At 42.0% G+C, this 14,557-nt stretch overlaps 1 protein-coding gene across 5 annotated transcripts in view; it reads right to left on the reverse strand.

The window, feature by feature from the left end:
* Nucleotides 1-14,557, reverse strand: part of PPP6R1 (protein phosphatase 6 regulatory subunit 1) — a 51,375-nt gene that overhangs the window by 12,929 nt on the left and 23,889 nt on the right. For all 5 annotated transcript variants that reach the window (XM_063301177.1, XM_063301178.1, XM_063301175.1 and 2 more), the window contains exons 7-17: nt 13,696-13,809; nt 12,958-13,123; nt 12,145-12,297; nt 9,389-9,532; nt 8,862-8,926; nt 8,259-8,374; nt 7,189-7,274; nt 6,140-6,229; nt 5,023-5,117; nt 1,891-1,948; nt 186-334 (exon numbers count right to left, since the gene is read on the reverse strand). In XM_063301177.1, the coding sequence (XP_063157247.1) occupies nt 186-334; nt 1,891-1,948; nt 5,023-5,117; nt 6,140-6,229; nt 7,189-7,274; nt 8,259-8,374; nt 8,862-8,926; nt 9,389-9,532; nt 12,145-12,297; nt 12,958-13,123; nt 13,696-13,809 (1,236 nt within the window). The remainder of the gene's footprint in view (nt 1-185; nt 335-1,890; nt 1,949-5,022; nt 5,118-6,139; nt 6,230-7,188; nt 7,275-8,258; nt 8,375-8,861; nt 8,927-9,388; nt 9,533-12,144; nt 12,298-12,957; nt 13,124-13,695; nt 13,810-14,557) is intronic.

Here is a 14,557-nt window from a genome sequence, read left to right on the forward strand (position 1 = left end):
AAAAAGATATAAGCAAGTGTAATTATAACCCTCTGAAAATAAAAGTGTGAATTGTCTACCAGAAGATATGTGTACAAGAAAAGAGAAAGGGGGGAGAATAAGAGCAAGAGAAATCAAATGGGATCCTTGGCCCAAAGTGTGCTGATGGAGCCCTCAAAAAGCTACTGCAACGGATTCTCCCCTACCTGACCGCCATAGACGGCGTGGTACCCGAATTGACAGTCCTCTCCTTCTCCTGCCAGATGTCCTCCCCATCAGAGCCATCAGCCTCTTCGTCATCATCAAACTGCTGAATTCGCTCCTTGTAGCAGATGTCAAAAAGGTTGGAGTTGGGCTGTAGGAAAGTGGGGAGTAGAGACAGATCATGTTGTTGTTTATTCGTTCAGTCGCTTCCGACTCTTCGTGACTTCATGGACCAGCCCACGCCAGAGCTTCCTGTCGGTCGTCAACACCCCCAGCTCCCCCAGGGACGAGTCCGTCACGTCTAGAATATCATCCATCCACCTTGCCCTTGGTCGGCCCCTCTTCCTTTTGCCCTCCACTCTCCCCAGCATCAGCATCTTCTCCAGGGTGTCCTGTCTTCTCATTATGTGGCCAAAGCATTTCAGTTTTGCCTTTAATATCATTCCCTCAAGTGAGCAGTCTGGCTTTATTTCCTGGAGGATGGACTGGTTTGATCTTCTTGCAGTCCAAGGCACTCAGAATTTTCCTCCAACACCACAGTTCAAAAGCATCTATCTTCCTTCTCTCAGCCTTCCTTAGGGTCCAGCTCTCGCAGCCATATGTTACTACCGGGAACACCGTTGCTTTAACTATGCGCACCTTTGTTGTCAGTGTGATGTCTCTGCTCTTAACTATTTAGAGACAGATCATAGGAGTGGCCAAATTCAGAAAGGATGGTACATACAGCAGTTGCAGTTTCTGTTGTTATTACAGGTAGTTCTTGCTTAATGGCCATTCGTTAAGTGACCGTACGAAGTTGCGACGGCACTGAACAAATGGTAGTTATGACTGGTCCTCAAAGTTACGGCCATTGCAGCCCCCCCACGGTCATGTGATCCAGTGCTTGGAACTGGCCCGCGTTTACAACCACAGCATGCACTTCAACTTCCCCCACCTACCTCCCACCCATCTCTGCCCTTTTGGCCACCCTGCACTCTGCTGCTGCCTATCCCTGCCGCTCCCAGCTGACCTTCGCCATCATCTTCCTCCCGCTGCTGGCAAGGCCTTGCACAGTGCTAACAGCCACCACCTTCGCCTGGGGAGCCGCCGCCTGCGCTGCCACCCTGCCTTCTCCATCCTGTTGTCTCCTCCCTGGCTGGGCCCAGTGAGCTCCCTTTGGCAGACAAGGCTCCGCTGCCCTGTCACACTTGCCAAACGTACCCTGAGACTGTGCCCTCACCCAGCACCTGAATACTGGGCCAGCAGCAGGAGGAAGAAGACAGCGAAGGTCATCTGGGGGCAGCAAGGAGAGAAGACAGCGGCAGAGTGCAGGGTAGCCAAAAGGACAGAGGTGGGGGGGAGATGGGCAGGTAGGGGGAGCTGAAGCGGAAGTGAACGCAGCAGGGCAGTGGAGTCTCATCTGCTGAAGGGAGCTCATCGGGCCCAGTTTGAGCAGGGCAGGAGAGGTGTGAGGTCCTTGCCTAATGACTGCAATCAGGACTACTGTTGCTAAGTGGCACGGTCACATGATGTTTTGCCTAACAACTGCTTCGCTTAGTGATGGAAATCCCGGTCCCAATTAGAATCATTAAGTGAGGACTATCTGTATATTTTTATCCTGCCTTTTTTTATTTGGCCAACTCAAGGCAGTGAACATACTTAATACTCCTGCCTCCTATTTTCCCCACAACAGCAACCCTGTGAGGTGGGTCAAGGAGGGACACTTACACTGTCATCATCTGCATTCAGTGAGAAGGTGATGTTGGCTGTCTTGTCAAAGGGAGCACTGAAACAAAGAAAGGAGACTATGGTGAAGACCAGAAGTCAGGATTGCATTCTTAGATGGAAACATAGCACAAGCCTAGTTTGGGAAAAAATAGGTGGAAGAAGGGTTCATATACTGTGTTGAATTGGGAATTTATCCCCCCACCCCCACTTTTATCTTAAGCTCTGTAGTTTTCACATTTCCAAAGTACTTTAGGGAGAGTTGAAAACACTTCACACAGAACTCTACATAAATCAGTAGTATCTCCATAATGCAGACAGGAGCCAAGTCCAAGGTCACTACAACAATTAAATTAATGGAGAAATGATAATTTTTAGTTTGTGGTTTCATCTTAGCCACATTTCTGCCAAGTGTATTCTTTCAGCTATTTAATAAGCTTACCACTACCCCCCATATCAGCATCCAACAGACACTATCTCCTCCTATGCAGGATTCTTAGTTCTCACATGCTCCACCATCATCTCTTTTTCAGAACAGATGTTTCACAACGCTTTCCTGTTTACCGTATTTTCTGTCTTCCTGCACCAAATCTAAACTGGCAGTACCTTTTCCACGTGGGCCACACATTTAAAGGTCTATCGCCTTTAGTTTTGCTTTTTTAAGTGAAACTTTCAATGCTATACAAACGTATTTCAATCTGTATTTACCAACTGCCATGCACTGGCTCAGTTTTCATTCTTTATTTTAGATATACTGTATATATAAATTAAAAAAGAATTTACGGCATCAGTTTTATTTTAGAGCTGTGCATTGATTTGTGAAGGCTATTATTTCTATTAATAAAGTAAAAAAGTAACGGTGAAGTCTCCTTTGAGTTGAGATGATCTTACTGTCACTTTATGGATACATTCAAGGTTTTTTTCTTGGCAACAAACAATATAGATATGGTTTGCCAGCGCATTCTTCTGGGAACTCTTTTTTACTTCACAGTCTAGTCTAAATTCTGGAATTTCCTCGTGGCCTCCCATCTAACCAGGTCTGGCCCTGCTTAGCTTACTGACAGTAGCCAAGGTTAGCTTAGTGTGGCCACCTGCCATCAAATGGGAAGCTGTCACAGAATAGATTCATGCACAAGCCCAAAGAAAGTGGCTGCAGAGCCAAAACCATGTGCTGTCTGGTCCAACAAGCACCTGAACCAGCTTTCCAAGTCACCCCCCAACCATTGTTATAGTATTGTTCTGTTTCAGTTAATTTCTCAAGAAGCAGAAGTGCCACATTTTAATACACTGCAAAGACTGGGCTCAGTAGGATCTGTATAAAATACTTCCCAGCTTTCATATACCCTTATCTCCCTAGATGAAATCTTTGCATTTGTATCATATTTGTATGAGGTACTGTATGTATGGAGAGAAGGGAAGGACATATATATGCTGATGGCCTCATCTCTGTATTTAAAAAAGAAGAGCAGCGCATTAGGCATTACTTTTCAATTGCAGGCCACATAGGCAGAAAAAGATTTTTTAAAAAAAGGAGAGAAAGAAAGAGAGGCAGAGACATGAAATCGGGAGGCTTGGGGAAAGAAAAAAGACTGCCTGGGGATAGGATGAGGTGCCTGCCAAGAATGCCACCAGCTCCCCCTCTTTCAATACTTTGGCCACCAAGGACAAACATCATGCTGAAGCTGCCTCAGCAAAACAGACTGGCAAAATAGGAGCTACCGGACAATCTTTGCTAAGAATGTTAAATATTTAGTTGCTAATAAGACTTGGGAATTCAAGATACCCTGCTCTTTTCCAGGCAAGACTCTGTAGGTTAGCAAGCTGAGCAAAGCAAGCTAGGAGCCAGAGTCTCTGGGATGGGAGCTGTAATTCAATAAAATCTGATTTCCAAGAATCAAATCATCCTGGCTTCCAAACTTTAAAGGAAACCTTTCTGCCTGCTTGTGGACTTCCTCAAAGCAATTATCTGGCCACAGGATGCTAGACTAGGAAAGTCTTTGATCTGATCAAGTAAAGCTCCTTCTTATAAAACATACACTTCCTCTTTGAGAGAGGTCAAGAAACAGAGATATTTCAGGAAACCAAAATAGAGTTCTGGTTGTGTAAAGCAAAGTTAGAAGCATATAGTTTAGGTCCTCTCACATTCTCAAGAGAAGCCAAGCAATACTAGCTTAAAGATCTCACTGATATGAGATGAACACCCAGCCAGCCTTCCCCAAGTAAGGTCTTCCCAAATATTTTTATCTGACTGCTATCGCCCTTAACCAGAATGAAATTAGAGGCCCTCTGGTCTCCAAGGTGCCACTTGGGATACGGATCCCAAGAAAGGCATCTTCCTTAGCATATAGCAAGCTCTTTGCTCTGCCTGACTTTTAAAAAGAATTTTAAATAATACATTTAATTTAAAAAATGTTACAAAGCAAAGTACCAGTCTTGAGCATCCACTCTCTCTCTCCATGAATGCATCTGGGTCCCGAATTGACCCCATGACTTAAATCTACACTTCATAAGTAATTATGATTCCATGTAGACATTTTGGGAGTGGGATAACTCCTCCCCAGCAATTGCTTTGTGGTAGTGTCCATAACATATTGCATCCACAAGTCCAAAGAGGCTGGGGACGCAGTTATAGGTCAAAATATCAGGAAGACCCAGATGAGGACTGCTCGTCTAACATCTCCAATGGGTTACTTACTGGGATCAAGGACCAAATCTCTTCCCTACTGTGCATCCTTGTAGACTTATGACAAACTGCCAGGCTCAAGCACATGCAAATCAAATGCTCCCAAAATGTATGGAAGGGCAGTGAGTAATCTAATTCTTACATATGAATTCACAACTGAATTATAGGAAGCTAAATATAAGCAGAGATTAAGACCAGTGGAAGGCAGATGTCTCTTTGCATACCCAGACCAAAGGAACATAATATGTGGGGCTTTAAAAACCCTTAGTCTTGCTTCTGGATCTCACTTAAAAGCATGCTTCTTTTCCAGAGTATACAAAAATCAGCTACGCCATGCTATTGTCCTCACAGGCGGCAAGGCAATTCTCAGCCAGCAAATAAAGAGCATGTTAAAAGAGGAACAGAAACATGGCATGGAGAAAGGCAAGGGAGAATGTGGACACTTCACTAACTTGACATTCTCTTCCTGCTCGCCAAATTCTTCGTCGTGAAAACCGAAGTGGTCAATGAATGAAGTCATCTGTTGCATTTGGTAACCTACGAAGGCCTATAAAAAGAGTAATAATAGGAAATAAAGATGAATGATAAACAGCTCAAAAGGGAATACCAGTCTGAGGGTTTATTTATTTATTTATTTATAAAATTTATGTAGCCAGCCATCTCACTTGCATGTCAAAACAGATGATTATTAGGTCTGATGAGTCTAAGAAAGTATAGAAATTCTTTTGTCTGAAAAAATCCATGTGCTTCCCAACAGATCCTAACAGACATCTGGCTTGGGCTCATTCCAAGTAGCATCTATTTGATCCTGAGTACAAGATGTAAAGGCTAGAAAGATAATAAAGGTGACAACATAATGATGACTGGGCTACTGCTGTTTCTTCCTCTGTGTAGTTTTATATGCATTTGAGGGGGTTATTTTATTTGGGAGTTGGTTTTATAATGTTTTATTGTATGGTTTTGTTACTATGTTTTTATACATGCCCAGAATCTGATCATTATACCATCACATAAAGTTAAGAACAGAATACCAAGATTCTACATCCTTTGCCTGCAAATAGGGGTGGTGATTATGCTGAGAAATATAGGGGGCAGGATAAATGTCTCTTTCAGAATCTTTCCTCTGGAACACAAACTGCCATCTCCAAGGTGGGCACTGCTGCTTACGCAAGCATTCTACATTCGTGACAGAGATGGAACGTTCCTCTGAAAGAGGAGAGGCTATTTGTCAGAGGGATCAAGAATTGTGCATGGCCACTAGCCAGAAAGGAAGATACCAAAATATAGGATCCAGACCCCCAAGGAGTCTTGACCTCTCAGGTTTAAAAAATGGTGTTACTGATGTGTTGATTATTTACTTAATTACAGCATATGTCTGTAGAGGGAAAGAAAGAGAGAGTGGGAAATGACTAGAAGAATTTTTGGAGCAAGCAATACATTTTTAGGCATCAAGCCCACACAGAGCTAAAAATATTGCCCTTGGTTCTTAAATAAACAAGCACATGGCAGACAGGTGACAAGAGTATGGGGTACAAATGCCTCCCAATAGGAATGGACAAGGCCACTTGCCTGCTGTAGGACGGCCTCCTGAGGGAAGCTGAACTCCTTGAGATCGTTCTCATCATCATCGCTTGATGAGTGGAGATTGTGCATGTTAACCTGAAGAACAAAAGAATAATTTATTACAAAATCCCTTCTGACAGAAAGACTAGTGAGATATAAAGCGAAGATTATCTGCCCAGCCCCCAAGATGAGCCTTAACAGAAGCTCAAACTCTCTAAGTATTGAATTCTCAGCAGAGACTCAGGTCCTCAGACTAGCTGAACATGCTCCTGTCTTCTAAACAATGCTCCCCACCCTTGGCTTGCTGTGCAATTGACACCTGGGTTCTAGCTTCTCAATCACCATGAGTTATTTTGAAAGGGACAGTATGACAAAGATACTAGGAACCCAGGGCTGAAGCTGCGGTAGCTGCAGCTGACTTAAATCACTGTCCCTGTAGCTATACGGGAAAGATAATGCATTCTTCAAAATACCAATACCGAGTTCACTTGTAAATTTCCCAAGATCACTAGCCAAGCTGAGCCATCTAGGGCAGCCTTTCTCAACCCTTTGACCCTGGAGGAACCCTTGAAATATTTTTCAGGCCTTGGGGAACCCCTGCACATTCAGGCTCAAATACAGGCCACAGGTTACAAAATTATTATATTTGTTTCATGTGTAGGCCTGTATGTATGCATTAACAGTGTTCTTAAATTAAAAATAAAGAATGAAACTTACCTCTTTAGTATGAAGTTGCCTGAATTTGAAATACTTTTCTAAATAAATTGTGATCTCCCAGGGCACTCCTAATGACCTTTCACGGAACCCTAGGGCTCCACAGAACCCTGGTTGAGAAACCCTGATCTAGAGAAATCCACCTCTAAAACTTGCAACATAATTAGAAATTAGACATAAAGCATGTGGAGTGTGAAATTACTAGGAAATGCTTCCCTCAATGAAGAGAAGGAAGATAGATCCCAATCTCTGGCAGAATGGTTTTCATGATTCTGCCAGACGTTTTATAAAGAACCAAGTCTGGAACATAATAACAAGCATAAAAAAAAGGAAAAACTCACTAGATCCACAGTGTTCTTCTTATTGGTTTCTGATAAAGGCCCCGAGATAAATTTCTCCCATTGTTCTTGCTCTTCTTCAGGCAACTCTGAAAAGCAGAAAATGATAGAAGCCTAAGGCGGGGGAATAGAAGGCGGTGGCAAATGGATAGGCCTGAAGAATGCACAGGATGCAGTAGCACCCAGGTGTCAGAAGAAATGGCTGTCCACGGCCAGACAGCCCCAAAGAATTCAGTATTCTTTTTCGCTGAGGTAACCTTTTCCTTGTCTGAGGAAGACAGCCAGGTCCTCCCATAAAATCACGAGATATTTTAACCTTGATTTATTGACAAAGCCTTTCTGGCCTTAGTTCATGCAGAACACTAAGCCAAAATCAAAAAGTCATCTTTTGTGTGAAGCAGTCAGCAGGTATTTTGGCTACATAGTGTAAGGGTTTTTCGCTAAAAGAAAGTATAGACTTGTATTTAGATGCTTAATTCTAGCCTCAGTCAATAAATAAATGTACACTACTTTGGAAGTTCACAGCAAGTGGAATTATGCAAAGTTATCATTAATTAAGACCACTATCCTGGGGATTCTGGGAGTTGTAGTCCTATATACGATGTTGAGGAAAGTTGATTCGGGATAATTGAAGCACATCTCCTCTCTAAATTTGCACTTTTTGGGGGGTCAAATTCTCTTTCTCAATCCCTAACAAGACTAAAAGCAATTTTCCCAACGTCAAAACTACACATATATAAACACACAGGACATTTGCAGAATTATATACATTCAGTAATTGAATCTAGCTTTTCAAGATGTAAAACTACAGAACTCAGAATATTTTGGCCTAAAAAAAGCAGAATTGCTGTCTCCACCTCAGCTGAAAATATCCTCCCTTAACAGCAGATCTTATTCCTATACCAGACACATCTCAAAACTTCAGTGGGAGCCCTTATTTTTCTCACCTAAAAGGCAAGAAACTGAATTCCTGTATTTCCAAAAGCAGCTAATTTCAGCACTAAAAAGATATTTTAGCCAATCCTGAGCAAGAAATGGCGTCTTAGGCCCCCTGAAGCTGCCCCTTGTGTTACCTTTTAAGAGCTGCTTGATGAGAATTGAGTGAGGCCACTTCTCAGAACCTTGAGCTAAGGCATTGGCAATCCGGGTGAGGTGCCCCATATAGCCCTTGCGTCTTCCCCCATCCAATCTGTATGACAAGACAGAGGGGACAGAGGCTGGTGGTTGCTGTGGGTATGACTTGCATAGGTTAGGGGAAAAAAAACAGGCAAATGGCAAGAGGAAAGGAGACTTTAGTGCTTGTGTGGAGCTCATGAGTTGAAGTTATTCCGATTGGTCTGCATGCAGGGAAGAGAAAAAGTTCTCCAGATAATAATACTTCAATGCTCAGCAACTCCAGCCAACATGGCCAATTTGAAAGATGCTGGAATGTGTAGTTCAGCTCTATCTAGAGAACAACAAATAAAACTGTTTGTGAAGAAACAAAAGAAGCCAGTAAATACCTCAAGGAAAACCCTGAGTAGAAGAGACTAAGCAACAGGGACCTGAAGCATGAGGGAAGGAGTAGAGAAGCATCAAGATATGGAAAAACTCCTCGGGACTGTTTCTGAAGGAAGAGGAGGGAGAGAGGAGAAATATCTAACCAGGCCACCCAAACTTTCCCCATAAATACTTACTGAGACTGCTCATTCTCCTCCCAGGCAGATAAAATTCTTTGGATTAAGCGACATTTCTGCAGCAACTACGTGGAGGAGAAAAATAGAGATCATTGATGCAATACTTGCTAATTACACGAACACCAATACTCACACCTCAGTAAGAAATTACAAGGGTTTATAAGGTTATTTTTAAAAGTTTCCAGGGCTCATCAGTTGAAAGCAAAAGTCTAAGCCAAGAGTAGTGGTGATGGTTTCTGCCAAAACACAAAAAGGAAGACCCCAGAAACCAATCGTTAACCCCTTCCTTGGATGCATCTTCCAGCTTGTTAATAAGCCAGGCATCGACTCCTCCTCTTGTTATTTCAAACCTGTCTCACTCCTTTTATACTTACATGGTTCACTTCAGAGTCCCTGAAATAATCCTGACCTTCAATTTATCTCTTTCCAGTTTTCAAATGTCAGAACTGAAAACCAAGGCAAGGTATTGTTCCTCTCATCGACGACACAGAAGGATCCTGAAACCGCAGGCAACACACACGACTTACATGTTGGATGACCGGATTCTCTGGGTGCGGCTCTGAGTGGTTCTCTATCGTCTCATCTCCAACAAGGGGGCTGAAAATGTTGCTAAGGCAGGCCTCCACCTGGGCGTGCAAGAAGTTGTTGTATGTGTACTTGAAGTAAAGGTCCTGGCAGTGAGAGACAAAAGGTGTATCAAATAGCAAATCTTTATTTTATGCCTTTCAACCAATGCCCCCAATTATTACAGCGCCAGATTTTTCCTCATGCAGGGTTAGTTTGGGAGCTCTGGCAACGGGTGTGGGTGTCCAGTGGTTTGTGTTTCTACTGAGCCGTGATGCAGTCTCAGTTTAATTTTATTTTAATGTAATTCTCTGTTTTTTGTTTGTTTGCCGCCCAGTTTCTTGGACAGCTGGGCAGCCATATAAATTGGATTAACTAATTTTAAAACAAATTACATAAATGTTGCAAATGGAAAATACATTAAAAAAGTTGTTCTGCGAAAGAAAAAAAGGCATATGCTTTTTCTGAGATTAAGGCTGCAGCAATAAATAGCAACCCTACAGCTATTTTGCCTTATACATCAGATCAGCTGATAAAAGAGCTATGTAATTTTTAAAAAATCAGATAAGAGTCCTAGAATTTTTCTGATAGTTTTCTTACAAGTACAATTTTTGAGTTTGCATTTACTTTTTAAATATTTAATTGGGTATTACCTATCAAATAAATATGGTCATTCACTTTTTTTCCCCCAACGAGGGGAAAAAGGTTGCCCAACGAGTAGTGTACGACCTCTGCTTCCTCAAGCTTTGGATGTGGCCCAGAGAATTTCCCCCAGAGGTGCATCACAGTGTAATGGAAGGATCAGATGAATGTCCGAGGATTTTTTTTCTGCCAAATAATGGATAAAATTGCTCAGATCTGCTCTGAGTTGGACTCTGGCTGTGCAGGCCCTATTGAGGTAACCGAGGCACAGTTTGGCTTAGTTATCTGGAAGGTTTTGAGTCTGCAATTCGTGAGGAAGTGGACAGGGTGTTCGGTCCCAGGACCCTGCTTTGTGGGTGCCTCACAGTTAGAAACTTTTCCCTCTCCTCTTTAACATCTACATAAAGCCACTGGGGCAAGTCATCTTGCAACATGGGTTCTCAACATGAACTAGAAGCTTTAACTGCTTCAAAGAAACCTGAGATGCTATCATTTTTAATGGAGGCAGCTTCTGAAATCTAATTGATTTTGTATCTGTATCAGAAACTTAAAACTACTTCTGAAGTTGAAACTACTGGCATTTATCATTTATGGAATGAAAAGCAGAAATAACTGATAATGGAACATCAGTGGATGCAAGTCTTAAAAAATGTTAAGTTTGTTCCTTTGGACTTGAAATGGGATATAATATTTTGATGAATTAATTTCAAAGTTTATTGGACACCCCAAAGAATTTATCAGAAAGGATGGATTATAGATTTTCTTTTTTAGTGATGTAAAAATTTTTAGGATATATTAACCCATGTGATTTGATCTTCTCTGTTATTGGTTCCTTGTCAGAATAATATTGTATTAATTGTAAGTAGATTCATGAGTAAATGTTTTTATGTTTAAGATGTGAATATCAGCTTGAATCATATCCCAAAATTGTGGAATCTGACTGTTTTTGGGGAACTCTGGTTATACCAGGTCTGGGGAATAGCTAAGTCAATTATAGTGAGAAATTGGAAAAGTAGCACTATTCTGGACATCAAGGTTTGGGTTCAAGAAATGTCTAATTTTCCAATTTTTGAAAAGGCAATTTTTTCTACTAATCAAAAAACAACACGTTTGCCTTTGGCATAGATTTCATAATATTTTCTAAGAATAGACAATATTTATGCATAATTCAATTCTTTCTTATCAAATATATATTTAGGTGATTTATATTAATTTGTTGTTAGGATTTTTTTGGTTTGCCTTTTATTTAAATATAGGTATTTACACATGTTTCCTCCTGTCATTTTTTTTTCTTTCCTGGATTTTTATTATTTGTATTTCTTTCGTTGTTTTTAATGTTAATAAAAGTCCAGATTTGTTTGGCAGTCATATAAATGAAATGAAATGAAATTAAGTTAATTTGATATGTCAGCATACATGAGGAATACTTACAGGTAGCCCTCATTTACCTACCTCAACTGGGACCGGCAACTCTGTTGCTAAGCGGCATGGTCATTATGTGCAATGTCACGTGATTGTGCTGGCTTATGACATCAGTTCTAGCTGTGGTCGTTAAGTGAATCACTGAAGATTGTTAAATGTGACATCACATGACCCCAACTTGCTACTTCCTGCTGGCTTCCCCACTGACTTTGCTTCTCAGAAGCCAGCTGTGAAGGTCACAAATGGAGACAACATGACTGTGGGATGCTGCGACCATCATAAATGCGTGCCAGTTGCCAATCACATGACTGCAGGGACACTGCAACTTCGAGGACCAGACATAACTCTCATTTTTCAGCGCTGTCATAACTTTGAACAGTTGCTGAATGAGTGGTCAGTAAGTGAGGACTACCTGTATTTTGACTCATCCTGGGCTGGTTCATTTTTCTGTATGTGGCCCTCCAATGTCACTCACAAGCCAAGCATGGTCCTTGCGCTGTAAAATGTTCCATACCCTTGCCTTTTGCCTCCTGCTCACAAAGGAAGATTGCAGCAAACTACTTATTACTGTGCTGTAGCTTTTAAGACACAGCCAAGTGCTCTGCCCACAGATCAGACAGAAATCACAGCAAACAGATGCAGTATTGATACTCACCAACATAGTATCAAGGGCCCCAAGCTCAATGATCTCATCCCGCAGTGCTGTGTTGTTTGTGCCCAGTGAGCTGGCCAGCAGCTTCACTACATGCAGACGTGTGTTTCCTAAAGGAGGGTCCAGGATCCCCCAGGTAGTCTGCAGGGCCTCTTTCTGTTAGAGGAAAAGAGGTACACCAATCTTTTTTTTTTTAAAGCAGGGATAGCAATCACTCATCCCACATGTAGCACCCCCAACCCCTAGTGTTCCATTTGCAGTGCCCAAAGCAACACTTGAGCAGGCGAGGCCAAAGTTTTTCTTTTGGAGAGGTAGGCAGGGGCAGTTAAAATGCAAAATAGAGGGCTTAAGCCTTGTACAATTTAAGAATCCTGCTCCCTCACCTTTAAAGAATTCCAGCTCCACTACTAACTTCCAATATAATTCATCTCTCCCTATCACCAAATGAGTAACTCTACCTTAGGACATAGCAAGATAAACAAAATACAAAATTCATTTCCAACGTTTTCCATTGGTTAGCCGTATGTTCTTTGCATATGGTAAGTTCAGCAGGTGCTAAACTTCCTAATTATTTATTCTCAAGCAGCTTTTCTCAAATGTCTTGAGATACACCCATAACTAAACTCCCCAGCCCTTGGACTGTGTGGTCCTTTTCTATGGCAATGCATTGAGGATCCCGTGAGGGAGACAAGGGAGTCCTTCTTTAACCAAAATTCTGTAATACTTAAAATGCCATAGGTACTGCTAGCTCCTTCCCGCCTTTAATTGTACTCTAATCATGCCCGCGCACACACATGTGCATGCACTCACACTAACCTTTGGCGGATCGAGGAGCAGCCGGTGAAGCTCCCTGAGACGCTGTTTGATGGCATGCAGAGTGCCCAAACTGGCCTGGCTGGAAGCTACTTCACAGTTGGGACCAGTCATCTCCATCTGTCCCTCCAGATTGCAATAAAAGCCCCCTATGCCACCCAACTCAGTCCTGCAAGGAAGATCAAAGGATGCACACATCAAAAGGACACATCCTCAATATCCACATTTCTTGCTAAGGAAATTCAAACTCTTTGAATAAATTATGCAAATCAAATGCACTAAGGGAGCTACTCTGCACTGTTTTTTAATGTGTTTCTTTTTCTTCAGAATAATTCTATCTATTTGAGGAGTCACTTTGGGGGAAAAAATACTGGAACAGCAAAAGCGCTAACTTAAGTGGTGGAAGATACGGATATTAGGAACAAGAAACTGTTTGTACAGCAGAGAAAAAGTGCTGGGCAACAGTTTCTAAAATCCTGATTGCTTGCACAGTCCTATTCCAGTTACTATAAGCCTTCAAAAGGTACTGCCTGAGGATTTCTGATTCTGCTGGTAGTAATCATCAGATACCAGCAACAGTTATTTTTAAAATGGAAAACATGGCCATCAGGATATAACACTGCTACAAACTGTATAAATTGGTTGAGGAATATTTCATACAATTCTGCTAAAGTTTTTGGCTCTACATTGCTCCTCTGAACGTAAGAAATGTTTTGCCCTCTGCCCTCATTTTCTACATACCTGGGTCTTCGTGGTTCCAGCAGGGTCAGCAAGACCTGGATCCCATTGACTATGACAGATTCGCTCTGTTCTCCATCCAGCATATTGCTTAGCAGCTGCTCAATTGTCTCCTGTCTGGATGCAGGGGAGTGGAAGTTGTTTTTACTAAACTGTCACCTGATCTTAGACCCTGCTATTTTACTTTTCACCTTTGCGTATGCCACAATGACGTATGTATACAACATAAAAAGAGGGAGAACTTTAAAAAGCAATGAAAATGAGATTTTTACTCAGGAATTGACAAAAAAATAGAGGAAGCTCAAGAAAGAGCACCCTTCAGTACCATTCAAGTGGTAATCCCTGGTCTTGTCTCTGAACCATAGAGCAACATGAGCTTCCACACTTAAGGCTAGGGCCCTCAAACCCTTCTGAGCTCCAAGATTCTGAAACAATGCTCTGTGCAGATCTTTTATGTCTGAGCATAACTGTGAGCAAAGGAAAAATCTCACGGAAAAAGGGCCCAATGATCCCGCCAAATGATGCTCCTGGTAACTGATGTTCATCTCCCTCCACCACCACCACCCGACATGCTCAAAAGGCTAACAAAGCAGAAGCTTGCACTCCTGCCTTCTAACTAAAGTTGTATTGTATCTTGCCACTAAACTGACATGTTTAAATATGGGGGAATGCATCCAACTAACCAACCCTAATTTGTTAAAAGTAGTTACTTCAAATTAAATCTAACTCTTGTCCTGGCCTTGTCCATTTCTATAGTCTAGCCTCACCCCCTCTTTGGAATGTGGCCAGTAATGGGCCATATGTGACTCTCAACTTGAAAAAAGGCTGTGCACGCCAGCTCTGTAATGTTCCAGACACTGCTTTT

The sequence above is a fragment of the Candoia aspera genome, chromosome 4 (assembly GCF_035149785.1).
Source record: "Candoia aspera isolate rCanAsp1 chromosome 4, rCanAsp1.hap2, whole genome shotgun sequence".
NCBI classification, from domain to species: domain Eukaryota; kingdom Metazoa; phylum Chordata; class Lepidosauria; order Squamata; family Boidae; genus Candoia; species Candoia aspera.